We start from the raw sequence: 22,358 nt of genomic DNA on the forward strand, positions 1-22,358 counted from the left end.
GCAAACTAAAATATGATCAGAGACTAACCGAAATGGAGGAATCAAGGTGGGCACGAAAAATGTACAAGCACCTCTTCATGAAAAGCCTGAATACGAAATGGACTAACAGAACCCGAAAGCTCAGATTTAAGTACCTAGAGTTTAGAGATACACCGCAGCAAAACAGCAGCATTGAAAAGCAGGTAAAGGAGGCAGAAAGGAAAATGTGGGAGGAAAGAATGCAAGGAAAATCAGCATTGGGCATGTATAGAACTCGGAAACAGGATATAAAGAAAGAAAGTTTATTCGACAACTCACGAGGGAGCTCATTGCTGTTTGAGGCTAGGACAGGGGCCCTCAGAACAAAAACGTACAGGAAAAAATTTCAGGAAGTAGATATATTATGCGCGGCGTGCGGAACTGTGGAGGAAACAACGGAACATGTTGTTCTAAGGTGCCAAAAACTTCGTCCTGCCCTTCACGCGGAGAAAGCGGCAGATCTGGAGAGAGCGCAAGGTATATGGAGAGCGCTGGGATTTGCTGATGGACGAATGGATGAGGAACGCGTTCTGATAACAAAAGAGAGGTTAGAGGATTGGTGGAAAAAGTAAAGAGAATAAAGAGAGGGAAAAAAAGGGAGGGGGGCAGATACGGGCGAATTAGAAGCTAAAAATGGGGAAGAGATAAATATATTTCTTTTAATTTTTTGGCTAGGCGGCGCAAGCTGCCGTCCGATACAAAGGGCAGAGCCACTATCATCCATCATCCATCCATCTATCCGTTTAATCGCCGGCGTTTTTTCTTATTTTACTTTCCTTTTCTCTTCCTTAACAATCATTTCATTTTTTTTAACGATATAATTATACATCTAAAAAGCAAATATATCTTCGATCCCCCTGTGTACCCTGTGTGGGTATGAGCAGCAGTTTTGGGGAGAGCACGAGGACAGCAACTACGTCTGCGTCTGAGGAGTAGTTGGTTCGGTACTAGTACCAGCTTCGCCTGGCGTGTGTGGGGGGCCTAGCCACTACCACCACGATTCTTGCTCTGATCCCGTTCACAAAGAGAGCGTGACATGGGCAAGCGTTACCACTGTGATTACTGCGATAAGACGTTTCCTGACAGTGCGAGCAACCGCAAGAAGCATGTGCAGGGTGCGTTTCACACACGTATGAAACGGCTTCACTACGACTCATTTCGAGACGCCGAAAGTGTGTTCAAGGTTTGTTAATCATTTTTAATTCGATATTTCGGGGCTATCCTAGACACCTTTGTATCAACTACTGCGCAGGCTTCTGGGCGGACCATGTGTTCATTGCCTGCGTTTCATCGCTGCCTGGAGGGTGTGCATATCTTCTCAGTTTTCAAATTGCATGGCCGAATTACGCATCACGTCATGACCACATAACAAAAACTTTCACAAACTTTTCAATCAGCCCCTTTCCTATTGGCCTATGCGTCCACTAATCAGAGTCGACTAATAGAAGCGGGGCTAATCGATAAGTTTGCGACAGATTTTGATAGGTTTGTAATGTGTTCGTTGTGTAACACGGCCCCCGATCTTCTTACTTTAGCATTTATTGCTTTTCTTGGTGCAGGCCGAGTCAATGAAGAAACCGTGCCGACGGTTCCAGCAAGCCGGGGGTTGCGACTATGGCACTACATGCAAGTTTTTGCACCTCAGTCCCAGAGAATTAGCCGAGCTGGAAGCCCGCGCAGAAGCCGAAAAGCATGCTTCAAAACAGAACATTTTCGCGCCCCTTCCACCGGATGTGACAGTGCTTGAGTGGACTAGAAAGAGGCTAAATGCCCAGGAAAAGCTACCGGAGCCGTTTGCTTACAAATTCATAATTGCCAAAAGCAACGCAGCGATGGACAAAAGTGCATGTGGTTCTATGCGTGCACCTTCTCTTGATGATTTGTTGGCATGCAGGCCAAATCAGTGGGGCTGAGTCATTTGCAGTAGTGCTGAAGTGCTCTCTCCCTCTGGGGCACTCCTGCTAGTAAAGGCCTTGAATCAAGACTTTTGTCTGGGCTAGTTGGTTCATGGCTGATTTGACGAAAATTTAGTGCAAAAGAGATCTCTTTCACGTGGAAAAGTATGTATTGGTCAGACTGGATGGTGTTTCAATGAGAGGCAATGAGCACTTCCTTAATGGGAAAAACAAGTAAGGAGCGACATGTGTCTGACCATTGCAATCAGCCTCGTCACGTTCTTGGACCTAAAGTTCTTGACAATAGCAAAGAACAAAATGGAAAGAGAAATCATTAAGTTTTTTTTCTTGAAAATGCTGGGGATGCGTGTATCGGCACCCCTTCAATATTTTTGCAGGACAAAGTATAGTCAGTCTTGGAAAGTGCCCAATGTTTTTTTATTTTATTTATTAATTCCTCAAGAGCCCCATTTAAGGGGCATTATATGAGGGAGTGGTTGTCGAGTACATGAATCATTCGATGGATGATCTGAAGGTTGATGGGTCGAAATGAAGCACGACTGCGTTTGGCAAGTCATTACAATCCCATGGGGTGCGAACAAAAAAAGATGACAGATGCGCAGATTTCCGGGCAGGTGTAGGGTAAACGGTCTTTTCATGGTGCGTGCGGCTGGAGGTATGGTGGATGGGGCTGATGAAAGGCTTGAGCAGGGGGTGATGGTAAAACTTGTGAAAAAGGCACAGTCTAGCAATTTTGCGTCTATGTGCAAAGTTAGTAAGGTGAGCATTTTGTTTTAGTTCGGTGACACTTGCATGATAGGAATAAGCTGAGTATATGAATCTTGCCTTGCTGTTTTGTGTTGCTGCTAGTACGTTGGAAAGATTACTTTGGTAAGGATCCCAAACAGCGCATGCATGTTCTAATTTGGGACGAATAAATGTTAGCTAAGCTAGTAACTTAACAGATGGGGGAGTTGTGTGCAGTGTTTGCCGAAAATAGTCGAATATGCGATTAGCTTCGTTTATTACCTACGTTATGTGATGGGACCAATATAGATCGCGGGTTAAATAAATGCCTAGGTATTTATATGTTGATACAGCGACGATTTCAGTGTTGGAGATAAAGTATTTTGATGATGACAGGGAGCGACGACGATGGAAAGACAGTAATGTTTCTTTGTGTTTAGCGCTTTTGATGTGTAGTTGAAGAGTTTGGGGGTCATTGCTATAAATTTTAGGGCGGTAAACAACGCAGCCATCTGCAAACATCCGGATGTTATAATGTATGTTAGCTGGTAAGTAATTTATATAAATAAGAAAAAGCAGAGGCCCCAGGACTCCGGAACTCCGAACATAGCAGATGTATGTGAAGATGAATATTTATTAGCTAGAACAAATTGCTGCTGGTTAGTGAGGAAGTTGCGAATCCAATCTAAAAAAAAAGGAATTAAGGTTCAAGCGGGAAAGTTTTAGAACGAGCCGTTTATGAGGAACTTTGTCGAATGCCTTTTGAAAGTCTAGGAACAGGGCGTCGACAGGAATGTTAAGATTAATGTTAGAGCTTTGGTCGTTAATGAACAATGCTAATTGAGTGTCGCAGAATAAACCTTTGAGAAAACCGTGTTGACTGGGTGGTAGTGGTGGTGAAACTTTATTTCTAGCGGATGTAGAAGAGCGACCCGAACGGCCGTCTCAGCGGCGGCGTTTTCAGCTGGCTGGATGAGCTTGATCTGTGTCCCCGGGTCAGGGCTGAGCAGTAGAGCGGTAGAGCCTCCCAGTGATCAGTCTCGAATGAAGTGACTCTCAGGTAGGGATTGTAGGCATTTCGAAATCATATGATTTAGATCGGCTTTGGCATCACTATTTTTTCATTTGTCTGAATAGAGTCCTTCCGAATATAGACAACATGATTGGGGATTTGGATAGGTATTAGCTTGAAGTTTACGCTATGCTTTGGCCTGGCGTTTGGAGAGCATTTTGTCTGCAGCGGGGAATCTGAGCCTGGCAAACCTGGTGCAGGATTTCTCTTTGAAAACAACCTGTCCTTGCTGGAGTTTACAGTGGGTGGGCTGCATGACCCAGCTCTACAGGACAGTTTTCGAGCTAAGTTATAAGCCGCCTCATTACCAGCAAGGAAGGCATGAGCAGGCGTCCAGATTAAGCTAATGCGTCGTGAGGGCTGACTATTTTGCACAATATGCGCTGCTTGTCAGGAGATTCTTCCCAGCATGTAATTACATATCACCATTTTTGAGTCACTGACTATAGTTTCTGCCGAGGATCCCGCAATGGCTTGAAAAAAAGTTGACTGATACTATGAAATTCGTAATATGAGAAAAGAGGACATGTTCCATCAACTATGAGGGAATGCTAGTGATAGATATGGGTCGGTAATTATAATGTGAAGATGAAGAACCCTTATTTTGGAACTGGAATGACTTTGCCCATTTTCCAGTCATGCAGTACAACACCTGATAAAAGAGATTGTTGAAAAATATGACAGTATGACACTGGTAGCCATTAAAGGGTGCCTGTGGGAAGGCTTTATCTTGGTGGCTCTGCGTTCCTGCAGGCTTTTTCTTTTACTGCTGTTTTTGTGTTTAAGAAGGTGCCCACACTGTTTATTCGTTTGTTTCACTGTTCTGCCTTGTTAACTGTTGGCTGTCGGTGACATATTTTTAGTTTTTTATTTATTTATTTTGTCTTGTTTTTTGCTGGTCCATCCATTTTCTTTTAGTTGAGCCCATCCTGTGTTGGTGTGTGTTCTTTCATTCACATTCCTTCACGCTGTTTTTCCATCAATTACTCTGCTAGCAGAGTTATGGAAAGTTACAGATGGCATTGCATAGGATGAGGAATGAGGACAAAGGAGATAAGCTCCACTGAGCTTGAAGCATCTCTGTGACAACCACTGGACTGGATTTGCATGGTTCCCTCACACACCAGCAAACTCAAACCATTTCTGTGCTCCATCATTGAAGCATCACATAGAACAGCCTACTGCCCCTACACTGCTAAGTATTAGCGTCTGTTCTGTACATAATGAACAGCCATATTGTTCGCTGAAAAATAGATCACAGTCTCAAAAGTGCTACAAGTGGATTTCCATGTGCCTTTGTTGATGTCTTCTAACAAAATGGCAGATGGCAAAATCCACTCGCAATCTTTTGAAGACTTCCCCGTTTTCAGAAGGCCATCATATATAAGACAGCAAAGTGATGCAACTCCCTGTGCAAAATAGTTACTCTTGGACATCGCCATTGTATCTGCTTAAAATCACAGATACACAGCTTATAAGCTTTTGTCAACATGTTTGAAAAGGCAGAAAGCAGCTTTCCAGGCAAGCGGATCTTCAGAAGGTAATTCGCTAAACAGGTCCCGATTGGATGAGTTTCCCTTCATGTACAACCCACCACCGCAAGAATCATGTGGCTCGCGATTGGCCATGTTGTCTGAAAGATAGAGGCGACCTAGACCTGTTAAACTCTGAGAGGAATGTATTCATGTCATTCCATGCTCATGTATTTCTTATACGACCGAGGAACGAAAGTTAATGCTTCCACTTACAGCTACTGTTGCTTTGAAGTTGTTCATCATGCAGCTGCACTTCTCTTTGAAGTCACTGTACTATACCTTCCTTAGAAACAGAAGGTAGACAACAGCTGTATGTGTACTAAAACTGCATGCTTGTAAAGTATATTAAAAAACACTACACATGGGATTTGCATCTGACGATTTTTTCTAAGACTATCAGTGGTCTTTGGTTGTATGATGCAGCAACAAAAATAATAAAAAACAATGTAAATGCCAATGGCATGATCAAACCTGCATTTGCACCTTGTGTTTTGTAAGACTGCCATCAATATTTGTTTACATGGTGCAAGAGCCAAAATGAAGCAAAAATAAAAGCAAATTTTAAGGATGTGCAGGAATGGTAACTTTAAATTATGCATGGTTAAATACTTTGCATGTTTACAGCAGACACTGCAGCAGTTCCACAAGCTGAATCTTTTTTGGCTTCTTGCACTAGGCATATAATGTCATGAGCACTGTTTGTAACAGAATTGCTGCTATAGTAATGCCCACAGTGCACCTTGCTAACTGAACTGCATTAGAGCTCTTTTTCCGGGTGTACCATAGTCCACTTTTTCTTGAGGCCGTGCCTCGTTGAGCTGGATGCTTAGGTAGGCGGTTATACTCAAACATTGGTACAGAACTGCCTTCAAGTGTGCCTGCTGAACGCAGCCTTGGTGAGCCCAATTAGGGTATGCACAGCCTTCATAGCACTCTGGTTCAAAATGTTCAGAGCATGCGCGGACTGCTTGCTTGCTGCCAGCGTGGCAGGCAGCAGTTTACATGCCTGTCGCAAAGGTTCATCGCTAGGAAATGTATGGCAGGTCATACCTGCTGTCGCCGTTGGGGAATTTGCACACCCTGCAGCCCAGCAAAAGTTCCCATGACTCATCACTTTGGCGTATACATCCCATCAAGCTGAAAGCAAGAAATTAAACCGGCATGAGCCCGCTCGAACGCCGTGAAGTCACTTGTGAATTGCATTATTCATATGCACCCGACCAAACCTTGATGTCATCATCAGCACAGGGTGGCCTGTAAAATTGCTTGATTATGAGGTATGGCTCGCATCAAGAGGTGTTTACCTCAAAAACTTGAGAAAGAACTATGCTGTGGTGGGGTGAGAAATTTGGCATGGATGATTGGAACACCATGAACATAAACTTATTTCTTTTTAATCTGTGAAAATAGAAATATACTGGAGTTGCTAATGTATATGATTATGCTTGGCACATGATACTAGTAGTATACAAGTCATGCCATGAGTAAGCTTAATTGATGGTGGTGGTGTGTGTGTGGAAGTCATGGTGTCGTGAATAGCGGTAAGGTATATGACTAAATATGGAGAGTGATGCGTGGTCATGACTAATATGTGCAAGATAATTGAGGCACAAATTAAGAGATTGGTGAATATGCGAGTAGTAGAGTGCGTGTGCATGAAGAGGACAAGCAAGAGGAGCTGCAGGTTTGGAGCAATTAAAGCTATTATGTCATACCTTTAAAGGTGCGGAGCTTTTTTTCTTTTTTCCATGTCCCCACACTTTCTTTTTCTTCACACAGCTTGTTAACAGTGATACCAGACATATTTACCAAATTGCACTGGCTGCTGAGAACATGTTGGCACCAAAATTTCTATCCAAAACACCACATAGCCATGAGCACACTGTGTGCAAATGGCATATGCCACAAATTTGGGACACTGGGCATTAAAAGGTTAAGAATTATAATGGGGCCTCTTAAATGCAGTGCTAGAACCATTTCATGTGCAAAAAGGAAAGTGTCCTCAAATTTCTCCCATACTTTGTAAAAGTGAGTTGCAAAAGTTGAACGGTGCAGGTACACTTTTTTATCTGCTTTTACCGTTTCTGTTGTGGCAGACATATCTAGTCTGGCAATAAAATATAATAACGACACCATATGTATATTAAAGAAATAATATATTTAACATTAATACCAGAATTCAGATTTTGTTGTGTGTGCAGTTTTCTTTTACTTTTTAATGCAAGAACTCTCGATGCCCAGGTAGGCCTGAACAAAGAGCACTGTGGCATTCAGGTGGACTTCTATGCAAAAACTTAGTCGGGGTTGAACTCTGCTTAAACTGATTAGGACGTGAGAAAGCACTGTTTGGCATGATTTTATCTGGCAGTTTAGCATTGAGAAACTGGCACAGCAATGTCAGTCCACGTAAAAGTCCCTGGATGGTGGAAATTATTCCGTAGCCCTCCACTATGGTGCCTCTCTCTTTCACTCGCATCTTCTTCCCTTCCCGTATGAGGTGAACTGCAAAAGGTACTGCGCCGTTCCTTTCCTATACACCAATTTGCAATTTACATGTCTGCAAAGCCCCCCGCGTACCAGCTGTGCAACGTTAATGAATGTTAAAGAACCCCAGATGGTCAAAATTTCTACAGCACTCTCATTGCCCGAGTCATTTTGGGACGTTAAACCCTATAAATTAAACTGTCTTGCACAGAGCCCAATGGCCCTATTGACTGCAGCACACCAAGCAGCTGTTAGTCAAGCCTGGAACAACCTCCAGTTTTGGTTTAAGGCAAGGGCAGTTTGAACGCTAGTATGCGCTGCACACTGCTGGCTCAAATTATATGTCTTCTGTACAGCCTGCTATTGTTTTTCTATTTATTTTCAGCATTGCAAAATGAAATTAGATTCCCAGTACTCTTGACCGGCCATCAAAGCAGCTGTGTCACAGCCTTTGACAAACAGCGGCATTCCAAAAAAAGACTCCAGGTGCTCTGTGAAAGACTATATTTGTTTTTCTCCATGTAAACACAAGTCCGATACAATTCTGTTACCAAATGGTGCATCACAAGCAAACTGGAAGATACCGATGAAAAGTAAGACAAAAAATCACAAAAATATCAAAGAAAGAAAGATACATAGCTAGAGACAAAAATAGCATAACGTTAGATTTACAAAGCCTGTCGAATGATACAACACAAAACAGGCATTATACATTAAAATGTTACAATTGTACTCGCGACTCCTTCAGCAAGAGTAACCTGCATTATATGTAAAACTGATACACTGCAAGTTATCTTTGGTAACAAACATTCCACGGGTTCTGAATACGAATGTGCTGTGAGCCTGAAATACACTGAAACACACCCGGATTTATGCTGCAGCCTGCCTATATAGTATCCATTTTACTATGAAAATGTCATTCAGATTCATGTTGCAGGCTGCCTAGCATTCATTTTGCGACAAAAATGTAACTAAAACTCAAGTATTTGTAACCACAATGCTTAATAGCCTTAACATAAGAAATGTATCCCTTACGCTCATCTCTTACAGCGTGGGTTGCTTTAGGACAATAAACCCTATAAACCAGCTAAACTTAGTATGCTAAGTTATCACATGGCCAATTTGCTGGAATGTGAACCCATTCACTGCTATATCTATCACATCAGGAACATTCATTTCATCCCCATGAATACATTGCTCAGGGTGATTAACGATTACATCGCTGTGGAAATACAGGATTATCTGCATATTAAAGCTGGAGAAATGGCCAGCTGAAAAGTGAAAGGACAAAAAACTCTATTGCAATTGCCAGTTCTTGGCAACAACTGAAAAAGTTACATTATAAGCACTTTGATGCACCTTCTACCGAAACTGTGTAGACAGGTGAAATGTGCGAAAGTGCCAGTTCGTTAAATGAGTTTATGGGTTTTAACATCCCAGAGCAATACAGGCTATGCGAAATGCCATAGTGGAGGGCTCCAGAAATTTCGACCACCTGGGATTCTTTGAATAGTCTTTTGTTGGCCTAGTTGGTGATCCATCGCGATGTAGTATAGTAGCACAGACAGACATAGACAGAGGGAGGTGCTCGAAAAACGGCCGCTTTTCGATGGAGGCAAAAAGTAAGGTGCCCGTGTACTGTGCAATGTAAGTGCACGTTAAAGATCCCCAGGTGGCCGACATTTCCAGAGCCCTCCACTACGGAGTTTCTCACAGCTTGATTTGTTTTGGGGCGTTAAACACTTCCTTTTTATCTCCATCAAAAAGTGGCCGCCACAGTCGGGATTCGATCCCATATCCGTGGGCTCAGCAGTCGCGAACACCCTAACCATGAACCATGCACCGCAGTGGGTGCAAAAGCGGCAAGGGAATGAAATTATGTAGAACAGACCTGGTCAATTGCTTTTTCGAACCTCATGTGCTGAACCTTAATTGTTGCTCCGCATATAAATACACTTAGTATACAAGGCAAAGTCCCCTAGACAGTATATAAGCATTGCGCCATTTCCTGACACCATATTCTTTGGTTTCTAAAAGCTGCATTGACAACCGACTAGACACATTAATCTTGTTCGGCAAAAATATTTAATGCACGTGTGGCCACAACAAATGGACTACCAGCCATACATTCATAGTGTGTTAGGAGCACTGAGAATAAATGCATGCGCAGGTGCAATACATGTTTTCAGAAGTGTAGAAGACGGAACGATTAGTGCATCACTTCCTGGTTGTCAAGCTTTTTATAAAGACCTACCTGTGTTCCTCCAGCTGGCCATTTTGAAAACTGCAGTCTAGTCTTGTGGGCAATGCAAATAGATGACCGAGTCTTTAACACACAAGTTTTCCTTTTCTCAGCTTTTTGCACGTTTTATGGTCCTGTACTTACGTGTTTGCCTAATCTTTCTAAGTTGAGCACATTTTACCAGACCAACAAATATCACCTGAAAGAAGCTGTGCATTGGTGAGAGTGATAAAAAGAAATTAGCAGAGGATTAGCATAGTTAAACGTGGTTACGCTTGGTAGAACTCTTGCATAGCACGATTTAAATGGCTTCGGTATGACATGCTAAGCGCATCATGATTGCCACTGGTGTCCATGGATGGCTCTGAGTCGAGGTGTGGTTGCTTCTCTTTCTTATAGATGCCATGGCTGTTTCCATCGTGTGATGGCAGGACCTGACATTTTCCAGGTGATTAAAATTACTTGCTCCACCCCCTTTCACTCTCTCCTCAGCTCCAAGTTTGAAAGGCCAAAGGCTGCCCAGAGGTCAAAGTCATAATGCAACACCAAGGTGGTGCACAAGGTTATACTTCCAAGCGGCCCGATGTTTTGGGGAAAGAAAGGCACAGCATATTTATAGCCACACTTTGTCCTGTGGCTACTTGAAGGTCAATGGCTAGTCCACACTGGCATTGTGTCGGTTTTTATGAAGGAAGTTCACAGTATCCGTCATATTGTTCTGTGGGCCCTGAACAGAACAGCAACAGTTTGTCTCGCTCTTTGAAGGTTAAACGAGGGTCAAATTGAAGCCCACGCGACGACCGGCTGTACCTAGCGTAGTGAAACTTTCGCATCAAAATGTCACGCGGGACCACATACACGCTCTTCTAACCGCGCACTGACTGGCGAGTAGCATGTATATAGGAATATATAGCATGTGATTGAGCATGTAGGCATACACAGCTCATATCGTCAAGAGCCTCGAAAAATGGCTGCAACGTTGCACCTTCGCCGTGCGGTAGCAAGCACAGATTCTTGCAATTACAGGTCTGTTGCCTGCTGTCATAAATTCAAATTCATTTATTTCTCCCATGTAAAGTTGCAGACAGAGGAGGCACAGAAAAAGCTGCTGCAAGACAACTTGACAAAGACGCAGCTTCCTTTCGCTTGGCAGCGTCTTGCAGGAAGGGATATAAAACAAAGGCAATCACACAGCGTAATAAACAGATATACGATTGTGAACAGGTGCTGAAGAATATGAAACAACATTACACAAACCTAAGACAATATTACAATGGGCAAAATGCAGACGCAGTAAAAAGAGGAGATAGAAAAAATTTACATATTAATGTATATATATATAGCACGCAAAGATTTGTTTGACGAACTCAACAGCTCAAAGTTATATTTGTACTCATTCAAAAGGGAAGAAAGAGTGAATTGCAGGCGTTCTCTACCTGAATTTATTCAAGGAGTCTGCACTACCCAAGTCTGCATGCTTTGTCGTGTATTTTTTTTCTCAGGCATGCAGTTTTGCAAGGTCGCATATAATATACGTTTCTGGGTGTTTCTAGTTTAATAGGGACACTCAAATGATATTTATACAGGTAGTGAATTTTTAGCACACTACATGTATAAAGAGACCCGCGCTTGGTGAGCACCAGGGGACATTGTGAACGTGCAAGGCAAGGAAACCAAAGACAGCAATAAATTTCAATAGTATACAGGTGAGCGCTGCACATTCCTGAATTGTGCAAGAGCGGTCCGCATTGTTGTGATATATGGTCACTACATGTAGGTCTGTTTATGTGATCGGTTTATAATTTAAATGACGATTACTTTCTCGCCGAGCGCTAGCAAGCACAGATTCGTACAGTTGTTCCCGTTGTCTGCTTTCACTAGCAAGGAAACCAAAGACAGCAACAAATTAAATCATATACAGGTGAAACATGCAGCACCTGTTCTGAGGTCAATAACTGAATATATGTGCACTGAAGAGATCGATCGCCATGCACCAGCAGCACTGACCACCGGCGAGGTACCCAAAGAGCGACGAGTTTGTCTATATATAACCATGCAAGGCTCAAGAAAACGTCATCGTAAAATTATAAACCAACCACATAAACAGCCCAACATCTCATAACAACATTGCACACTGCGCGCCCCTCTTGCACGATTCAGGAACATGTAACACTCGCCTGTATATTATTGAAATTTGTTGCTGTCTTTGGTTTCCTCGCTAGTGAGAGCAGACAACGGGAGTAATTGCACGAATCTGTGCTTGCTAGCGCACGGCAGCGAAAGGTACTACGTAGCGCGGCGTCGCCGTCAATACCCCTCGACCTGTCAGAACCGCGCCGGCCGGCGTGCTGATAAACTGCTTGAAATGCAGTGTAGTTTGGCAAGAACAAAACATTTCTTGCCTTGCGAAAATATGCGTTCTGTGCTCACGGGAATGATGCCTCGATGCGCGCGCTCCCCTACTATCACCGCCGCCGAAAAAACGTGCCGCGGTGGTGCTGCGTTTCGTGGTCAGGTCAGTCAGGTGTCTACAAAACAAGTGTGACAGATACTGCACCTTTCCTTTCCTATGAAAGGTATTTGACTGTCGACGCCACCCATAGGAAATCCGAGGAGAATGGCCGAATGGCCTGCTTTTCGATTAGGTGGCGCTAGTCATTGCAGCACTTTTTCACATTAAGATTACAAGAAAAGGGGAAATGCGTATAATATGTCCATAATATTCAGCGATTACGTTAACAAATCTGCTCGAGCAAAGACCTGTGTTTAAATACTTGAAGCACGTTTTTCTTTCCTGCAGATACACTTCACGTTACTAATACTTTCTGTTCTTGTAATTGGTACTTTTACGTTGATTTTCGGAATAGGCAACGCTGAGCTGTCGCGTCGATTGGTGATTTGTGAGCAGCAGTGTTCTTTTTTGTGATGTTCTGCTAGCGCTGGAAGTTTTTATTATTGTTATTATTATACCCAATTAAAAGACAGACATGTGATGTGCGTGATAGATGCGGATCACAAGGAAATAAATGTATGTGAAAGTGGCGGTCGTGTCTCTAACTGCGTTCCTGCTGTTTTCGCTGGCACAAACTTCGGGACGGCACAGCAGCGCTCGAATTGTTTCGTCCTCATACCTCTTGTTCCCGTTAATTTTTTATTCCGTTTTTGCGCCAACATGCTGCTATTTCGCTGCAGCTTTTTAGCGCAAGGTGTACAGTGAATAAAATGGCACGTTCATTGAGAAAGGGTTTTAGCAATTCGCCACACATGTTTCTCTATAATTCGGCGGTTATGGTTAGGGCGCTTGACTTCTGCCCAGAAGATATCGCACAGCACACGGGCGCCTTGCTTTTTAACCACCACGGCGAAAAGCACGGCGTCTACCTTGGCGTCTATGTCCATGTACAGAGCATGCACACCGCCAACACGACTCCATCGCCGTCCTCAATACAGCAGGCGGTTGCAGTGGTTGCCAATGTGGTTGCAGCAGCGTTGTACAGGGTTTTGAATATTTGGGGGCTGGGTTTTAAAAAAATCCTATGCAAAATCTACTACCCCATTCGAGCTGAAATTACGTTCACAAAGTAGCAAAATATGGTCTATGTTATCTGATAAGTGATTCAACATTGGTACTTGCCTAGATTTTCCGGAATCGACGGAATATTGCTCTCGGCGGCGTGCACAAATTTCGCAGAAGCGAGTCGTGAAGCTGCGGTGACATGGTGCGCCATCTGTCGAGCGGCGAGGTAACCGCCATCTCCGGCAAGGCCATTGGTGCCGTTGGCGCGCTTGCTTCGAAGGTACAGATCGTCTGCTCGTTTAAAGTAATGCCACAAGGAAGAGTCACCGCTTCTCTTACTAAAAACAGTAGTGGAAATGCTACATCAGCAGCATTAGAAACAAAAATAAATATTAACTCGTCGCTTGCTCTTCCGCTACGATTCCGGTGCCGTCAATATCTGGTCCAATCTGGTTGATCATTTTCTGTGGTTCAACGTCCGCAAGCTGCTCATGGGATATGAAAGAGATCGTAGTGAAAACACCCGAGACTGTAACATGCACTTACATCGAACAGTACTCAGGCGTTCACGTCGAAGTGCTTGCTGTGATTTATACCTCAAAATGTCCTCCGGCGGCGTCAATACATCTTTGCAATCTTTCTTCATATTCTTTGAAGACAGATGCCCTCATGCGCTCCGTGATGTCTGCACAAGCAGCCTCAATTTGCTGCTTCAGCTCTGAACAACTGTGAAGTCGGCCTCGGCGGTACACGCGGCTTTTTAGATAGCCCCATAAAAAAAAATCGCATGGAGTTAGATCAGGTGAACGGGGCGGCCATGGCATGTTGGACGAGCCTCGACCCATCCACATGTTTGGAAATGTTGCATCCAGCCAGTTGCGGACACTTCTGGCGTAATGAGCAGGAGCTCCGCCCTGCTGAAATATGCAGATCTCCTTCTGCATATGTGTTGCTTCCAACTCTGGCAGAATCTTCTGCTGCAGCATTTCCAAATATGATTCGGCAGTCACGTTGTCCTCAAAATAAAAAGGCCCAACGAGCCCCTCGCGCCACAATCCACACCAAACCATGATATGTGGGGTCTTGTCGTTTGTGGAATAAAAACGAGGATTGTCTTTTGCCCAAAACCGAGTGTTCTGTTCGTTGATTTTTCCATCCAGGTGAAAAATGGATTCATCAGTGAATAATAAAAAGTTCAGATGTCCCCGGTCTTGAGTTATCCTTCGTTGTTCCGAGTGGCAGAATTGAAGCCGACGGTCTCTGTCGTCTTCTGAGAGCGCTTGTAGAGTTTGCATCTTGTACGGATAGAAGCCCTTGCGTTTCATCGCGCGACTTACCGTTGACGGGCTCACTCCGAACAACAGCGCAGCTCGCGTACAGGACATCTGAGGGTCCGACGAAAATGCACCCTCAAGGGCATCAGCAATACTGCGATGTGTTCCCCCTTTATCACTTCTTTCTTTCTTTTTAAGACAGCCTCTTTCTTCGAACATTTTCTTCCATCTTAGCAGTGACCTTTCACAAGGAGGACGACGGCGAAATTTTACCTTGAATTTCGTGCGCACGCAGTGAACTGACCCGGATTCAACAAGCCATGACACAGCTGCCGCCTTTTCTATCGCTGAAAATGAACTCATATCACTGCAGCACACAATGCATTATAGGGCGAACACACAAAAAATTTCGATCTTTACTCGGGATCAGAACAGAGCAAGAGTCGTCAGAACAGACCAACAGTCAAAAGCAGACGGCACCGGAATCGTAGCGGAAGAGCAAGCGACGAGTTAATATTTATTTTTGTTTCTAATGCTGCTGATGTAACATTTCCACTACTGTTTTTAGTAAGAGAAGCGGTGACTCTTCCTTGTGGCATTACTTTAAACGAGCAGACGATCTGCACCTTCGAAGCAAGCGCGCCAACGGCACCAGTGGCCTTGCCGGAGATGGCGGTTACCTCGCCGCTCGACAGATGGCGCACCATGTCACCGCAGCTTCACGACTCGCTTCTGCGAAATTTGTGCACGCCGCCGAGAGCAATATTCCGTCGATTCCGGAAAATCTAGGCAAGTACCGATGTTGAATCACTTATCAGACAACATAGACCATATTTTGCTACTTTGTGAACGTAATTTCAGCTCGAATGGGGTAGTAGATTTTGCATAGGAATTTTTTAAAACCCCGCTCCCAAATATTCAAGACCCGATAGTTGTAGTGGTTGTAGTGGTTGTAGTTGCGCTTCCGCTGAACACTAAACAAGTAAATCGATCGCCAGTCATGGGACACATCTATCACTGCTCTGGACACCTCAAATTTGCGAGAACAAAAAAAAAAGCAAAAATAAAAAAAGCAAATCCTCACAATAACTCTGAGTGATAACATATATGTACAGTACATGGTAGAAGAATGTGTATGTGCGTATTTGGTAAGCGGTGCAGTTTAGCTGATGCTGTCGGCGCTGTTGGGTTCGTGCAGTGTATTGATGCTGACATGTATCCGCAGTTGCTTTGCGAGAACAAAAAAAAAAAAAGCAAAAAATAACACAAGAAAATTCTCACAAGAACTCTGGGTGATAACCTATGTGTATGTATGTGTATGTGCGTATTTGGTGAGCGGTGTAGTTTAGGTGATGCTGTCGGCTCTGTTGGATTCATGGTTCGTGCAGTGTATTAATGTTGACATGTATCCGCAGTTACTTGCGGCGCCGAATTTCAATTTATGTCGATGCCGCGGCTCGTTGCAGCTATGGCCAAGTTCTAACTCGTAAAACTAACAGTTCCAAGAAACTTGACCCAGAAATGCGCGTTTTAAACGTAGCCGAGAAGAATGATGCCGCCAAGAACATCGCTGAACTATTGTCGCAAGGACGCTACAATCGGCGCGAAGGACTGTCGAAGTACAACAAGATCTACGAGTTCGATTACAGAATATTCAACAGCACTTGCAGAATGATCATGACGTCTGTGTCGGGACATCTCTTAAACTTGGATTTTGTGAGCGGCTACAGAAAATGGTGGGTTAGTTTTGGATGTCTGGTTCCTGTTTCAATTATACTGACGTGAAACCATCGTGATTCGAAACATTTGACGCTGCTTCTTTTCCACATACCAGCATTTGATAGAATTTCTACAAAAGTACCGTTTCACTGGAATAATTCTTAGGTGTGATTTCGCAATGTTGCATATATACCATATGCATCGTGCGATGCTTCGACCAGTTAGTGCGACATTACGATTGACGGGATGGTTTCTCCGGCAAAAAGGTCACTGTTGAATGTTTAGACAAAGGAAACTGCTATCATTGTCTTCACAAAGTGCAATATGCGCTCACTCTGAAAACTCGTGCAGTATAAATACGTTCGCTGTACATAGTTTATTGCGACGACTGTAGTTGGTTGACCTTTATGGGGTTATATGACCAGTGTTTTTCCTTTTTCGCTGTGCTTCGCCGAAATTTGTCGTTTCTTGCACACTATTTTTAATCTGAAATAATAAAAATGTGTATGATTCGTAATCGGGCACTTGACCAGCGAAATAACTTGAAATGTTGAGTAGAACGAAAATAAATAATTCGCGTTACTATACATACTTGAGCATTTTGACATTTGCAAATTGGTTTGGTTTGGTTTATGGGGTTTTACATCCCAAAGCGACTCGGGCTATAAGAGTCTAATTTGCAAATTGAGGTGACAGCTCTTGTAAGGCATGTTTGTGAGTTTAGCTGACATGAATTATCTGGGAGAGAGATGATTTGTCAATGAACGATAACATTACGGAAACGATAACTTTTATTCAGTAAGGTTGGCACTTTAATAAAATCACTTCTTATTTTGTACCTCTCCTCCCGATTCACACCATTAGTAGCTCTTGCTTTCTAAACTTGTTTTTGTTATAAACTTAGTTGGCTTGCAACATCACTTACATATGTGCTTTTCTATGCATTTCATTGCATTCTTGGCCTTTTTAACGTGTTTGAAATATTTCTGCACAGGCAGTATCTACTTTCTGCATGCAAAATTATGTGATCATACCTTGAGAGCTAAGCAGCCTTTTTTATTTATGTTGGACAATTAGCTATCATCACTTATACTCACAAACTGTCAGCTGTCAGTCTCAGGCTGTGTGAACTTGAAGCTTAAGCCATTATGATGAACAAATGAAGCTTAAATGAGAGAAGATAATTAAGAATAGAAAAATCTATACGGATCTACACAGGTAAAATAACCTTCAGGCTGCTCTTTGCTTGTGACATGTGGTAGGTAGCTTTTATGAGTATTGCACAATCATTAAACTGCTATCAATGACAGCCTTCATAATTGTGCATTCTAATTTTTTTTTACTGGCCATTATGCAATAGTTTCATCATGTCATTCATTCCTGCCTGGGTTAGTGTAGGTTCTGTAGTAAAAGCATCAGCAACTGCTGTGTCTTGTGTGATCTTGTTATTGGTTCATAGAATAAGCCAACTGCCCCCTCGCTATCCTCTCCCTGTCCCTTTTCTTTCCCGCCGGTCGCAGCTCAGGTGCTTCAGATTTTAGATAGCAGTTGCCGCGGCCGGCAGCACTCTTCTCCTTTCTTTTGTTTGACTATTCAGTAAATAATCATTACCATCACCACCACCACATCATAAAAGCACAAGTGAATGGTATTTCAGGCAGTTTATTTGTAAAGTAGAAAGAAAAATCTTTTGCTTTTAGTGGGGACTAAACCTACAACTCGGTCATACATAAATCGGCATAATATAGCTGCAAAATCATGGTGCCAATATACATTTCTATGGTTAATGTGGTATTCAGCTCTTGCAACTTTCTCAATGAGTTCTGTGTTCTTGTGGTTTGGACTTTTGGAACAGCTCCAATTATTGCTTGTAGTCTGTTAGAGGTGATTTGGATGGCTTCATTTTTTTTTTTTTATCCTCTAACCTTTATCATTATTTTTATCTTTATTGCTTGTCATTTTCACTTTGAATAAATGTCATTTTAATTGCATACCATGCCATTATTAGTGACTTGTAATGGTACTTTCTCTTTTTCTTATTTGGCTTATAAACAACTTGATAATGTTGCCATTTCTGAAAATTGGCAAGTATAACTGTTATTTGATAATGAGCATTTTCTAGATGCTGCGATAGTCTGCAAGGTTGTTGGTGTTTCTGCACCCTGCTATATGAAATAAGTCATTTTTTCTGGCTCTTGGGTGAGTGCTACAAGTTCTTCACTGCATATGTTACTTTTATCGTTTCAGGCATTCTTGTGCTCCGTCAGAGCTCTTTGATGCTCCTATTGCAGAGATATGCACTGACCAAAAATATGAACTTATCAAACAGACTTTGGAGAGGGAGGTTAGGTACTGTGACACGCTTATCATCTGGACAGATTGTGATCGAGAAGGCGAGAACATTGGTTTCGAGATCATCCGCGTCTGCCGCAAAGGTTAGAATTTTGTTTCTGTGTTCAAAAAAAGAGTTGTTAATTGCACCTGAGTGACTTCACTCCGGCATTGTTCTTAACCAATACTCTTGTCTCATTGGTTGCATTGCAGTGAAACCAACTGTGCGAGTTTACAGAGCTCGATTTTCCGAAATCACCCCTGCAGCAGTGTCACGTGCGGTTGCGAACCTAACCAATCCGGATCCAAGGCTTAATGCAGCTGTTGAGGTTCGCAGGGAGCTTGATCTCAGGATAGGTATTGCAATTACTTTTAGTCCCTAATTCTTTTAATTGTTTTGTATGCTTATGCCATGAGAATACCTTTATTATTCTGCGAAATATTGAGAGAAACTTTGAATATCTGACAAGCGATATTACCTGTAATATGCGACTGCATAAGTGATGTACAGTAGTCAGCTGCCCTCATGTAGTATGCCATCCAAAAACAAAGCAGTTGGATCTTCTCCCACCTCGTTTTCTTTTTCTCTTGTGTTGCTGACATCTCAGCACTACTTCATACAAGACATGGATCTGAGATGAAGAAACTGTAACATAGAGAATTTTTCTTTCGTGCTAATACAACTCAGTTGCTTTCATTCACTAATGGTGTTTTAACTGTGGCCAACGTGGTTGAGTTATGTGTGCATATTCTTAGGCCCCTCTGATCCCAAATGGCACAAATTTAAACCTATTAAAATGAGCTTAGGTCCCTGTGAATTGGTTTGATAGTGCTTACCATGAAAAAGTCTCATGCCATGAGCCGATTTGAAAAAACAAACAGAGAATGTTACTTGTAAAATTGAAAGGAAAGCGGACTCAATGTTAAGAAATTTTCATGTATAACACTATGAAAGGTTGTCATATACATTTCACTAGCTAGCCAGTCACTGTGTTTTATGATTGTTTGCAGCATTCATGATTGGAAACGATCAAATGTGATTCAGACATACCACAAGTTTGTTGGCCTGTTGTTATTTTAAATGGTTTGGTAGTTTATTGTTTTCTTTTTCTTTAGTATTGTGCAAAGTACTATGCAATCCTGGGGAGATTAGTGCAATTAACTGTGTGTCTATCATGTGTTCCAGGTGCTGCATTTACTAGACTGCAAACCCTTCGACTCAAGCGAGAGTTCCCACAGGAGTTAGGCGATCGCTTGGTCAGCTATGGTAGCTGCCAGTTTCCTACTCTTGGATTTGTGGTTGAAAGGTATCGCGCCATCCTCAACTTTGTCCCCGAGTCCTTCTGGAAAATTGAAAGTGAGTTGTATCGCTTGTGTGGTTTAAAGTTATTTCTGTTATATTTGCTAGTTTTTATAGTGACCTTCAGTTTAAGATAAATTACCTGCTTTAATTGGAGGCGTGTGTGTGTTCCAGCTTGTCTGAAAGATGTGAATGTTATAGCATTGAAAGAATATTTTCTGTTCTGACATTTTTTAAACGGCACATCCAATATTTCTGTTCTACAGACGTGACAAGACAAATGAAAGATTAGTTGTGGGTATTTACATTATAAGATAGCAACACTAGGAAATAGATAGTTTTGCCTGAATATCAATGTTTAAATTTAAAAGTTGTGGCAGTCACCTTTTTTGAAAGTGAAGCACAGTAAGTTCATTTGCACCTTCCAAAAACTAAAAAAAGTACATTAGTGTATTAGACATCTAACATGATATCTCAGAAGCATTTTATTGATTATTTTAATTACAACATACGGTGAGAGCTGTGGAGAGGAGTTCTCTGTTCCATTTTAAGGAACTAGAATTCCTTCAAATCTATACCTTTCGATTCCTGAAATTGAAGAATGTGAACTATTCTCATTCTTGGAATTTTAAGAAAAAGCTGAGTTCTGTTGATTTAATTGGAGCAGATTTGCCATATCTTGCAGATTGCCTTATTATTGGAAAATGCAGGCCAGCTGATAATAGTTGCTTAAGAAACCTGATGGAATCTGGTGTTAGTAGCCCTTGAAGATAGTAGAATTGATTTGGTTTAGTTTGGCTTCTGCAGTTTAACATCCTGAAGCGACTCAGGTTATGAGAGATGCCGTAGTGGAGGGCTGCGGAAATTTTGACCACCTGAGGTTTTTTTATGTGCACTGACATCGCACAGCCCATGGGTGCCTTGCTTTTCGCCTTCAATGAAAATCCGTCACCGTGGCTACGATTCAATCCGGCATCCTTGGGCACAGAAGTCGAGCGCCTTAACCACTGCACCACCACGGTGGAGTAGAAAGAAACGATTTGGAAAAATTGAAGTGTCCCTCTGTCTTGCACATACTATAGAATTTGTTGATGTTTAGAGTTATTGATAGACATGCTATTTCACTCTGGTAGACTCACTTCTGCCTGGGTTTCCAATGGCATCAAATATGATTCCATGGTAGAAGTTGCAGTGTGCTGCAGTTTATCTTTTGTAGATGCTGCATCAAAAAAGCACTTTCTCAGGCATTATAATAAGTTTATTTTTGGAAGGCCTGAATTTTTTCCTGTAATGCACCATATCACTATGGTGGCTAGAAGAAGAGGTGTCAGCATCGGTGCGCCGGAGAGGGAGTGAGAATTCATCCAGATGTGGCGGCGCTGCTGTCGGCTCCGAGACGAGCCCACGTGCGCGCGTGCGTAGCAGCCGCTTTCTGTTGCACCTATTTCACGATACCGTGCGGATTACAATGAAGGCTAGTTTGCTCTCTTTTCTGACGGCTGGCAGCAAAGCGTGTATTGGCACAGAAATATACGTTTTAACTTGCTTCCCTGTATATTAGCTACGTGCGCCGCTGGTACCTCGAGCGCTGGAAGGTGGTGAATCAAATGTCTTGCCGTGAGCTTATCACGAAAACAACGTCCATACGGTTTTCGCTTTGATGCAGCACTGTTCTCCATGACGTCTCATTTTAGGTACAAGCATCAGCAAACAGCCTTGAACGTTTTATTTTGATGACTTGCTGACACATTATAAAATCTACCTAGAATGAAAGCATTATCTGGAACGATATGAGCATACCGTCAAACTCTAAAGCACTGAGATTAAATGCCTTAAGGTAGGGGCGCATCTTTGGGTTTTTAAAGCTACCTGTTACAAGAAATTCTAGCTTATTGAAAGAAAAAAAAAAGGTTCGTTTGTGTAGTTTCACAATTAAGTTGTTGACATATAAATTTTGACACTTATATCCTTACATGCATTCGATTGCATGCTTGCTTGTGGTGGTAGTGGTAAGGGTTTATTATTATTAAATAATCAGAAAGAAGGAAAAGAGTGTCGCTGGCCGCTGCAACTGCTATCTAAATCGTCTGAAGCACTTGAGCGGCGGCCGGCGGGAACGAAAAGGGGGTAGGGAGAGGATAGCGAGGGGAAGTATAGAGGGGACCGATAGGAAGAAAGGACAAGGGGAGCTTTGTACATTATTTACAAAATACATAATGTACAA

General features: G+C 42.6%; 3 protein-coding genes across 3 annotated transcripts in view; 2 read left to right on the forward strand and 1 right to left on the reverse strand.

Annotated features, from left to right (window-relative positions):
• The window catches only part of Adat1 (Adenosine deaminase, tRNA-specific 1), a 61,553-nt gene extending 48,931 nt beyond the window's left edge, over positions 1-12,622 (reverse strand). The window contains exons 1-2 of the mRNA XM_084587802.1: positions 12,551-12,622; positions 6,318-6,404 (exon numbers count right to left, since the gene is read on the reverse strand). Coding sequence (XP_084443928.1) covers positions 6,318-6,378 — 61 coding nt within the window. The 5' untranslated portion in view covers positions 6,379-6,404; positions 12,551-12,622. The remainder of the gene's footprint in view (positions 1-6,317; positions 6,405-12,550) is intronic.
• Positions 783-5,741, forward strand: LOC146201845 (zinc finger matrin-type protein 5-like). The gene is made up of 2 exons (XM_084587805.1): positions 783-1,201; positions 1,578-5,741. Exons 1-2 carry the CDS (start codon positions 1,055-1,057, stop codon positions 1,929-1,931), a joined length of 501 nt encoding a protein of 166 aa, XP_084443931.1. The 5' UTR covers positions 783-1,054; the 3' UTR covers positions 1,932-5,741.
• A 3,488-nt stretch (positions 12,623-16,110) lies between the features above and the next one.
• Top3alpha (topoisomerase 3-alpha) overlaps positions 16,111-22,358 on the forward strand; it is a 58,293-nt gene continuing 52,045 nt past the window's right edge. The window contains exons 1-4 of the mRNA XM_084587806.1: positions 16,111-16,520; positions 18,751-18,938; positions 19,048-19,191; positions 20,021-20,191. Coding sequence (XP_084443932.1) covers positions 16,180-16,520; positions 18,751-18,938; positions 19,048-19,191; positions 20,021-20,191 — 844 coding nt within the window. The 5' untranslated portion in view covers positions 16,111-16,179. The remainder of the gene's footprint in view (positions 16,521-18,750; positions 18,939-19,047; positions 19,192-20,020; positions 20,192-22,358) is intronic.

The sequence above is a fragment of the Amblyomma maculatum genome, chromosome 1 (assembly GCF_055883805.1).
Source record: "Amblyomma maculatum isolate TAMU_Amacu chromosome 1, ASM5588380v1, whole genome shotgun sequence".
Classification (NCBI taxonomy): domain Eukaryota; kingdom Metazoa; phylum Arthropoda; class Arachnida; order Ixodida; family Ixodidae; genus Amblyomma; species Amblyomma maculatum.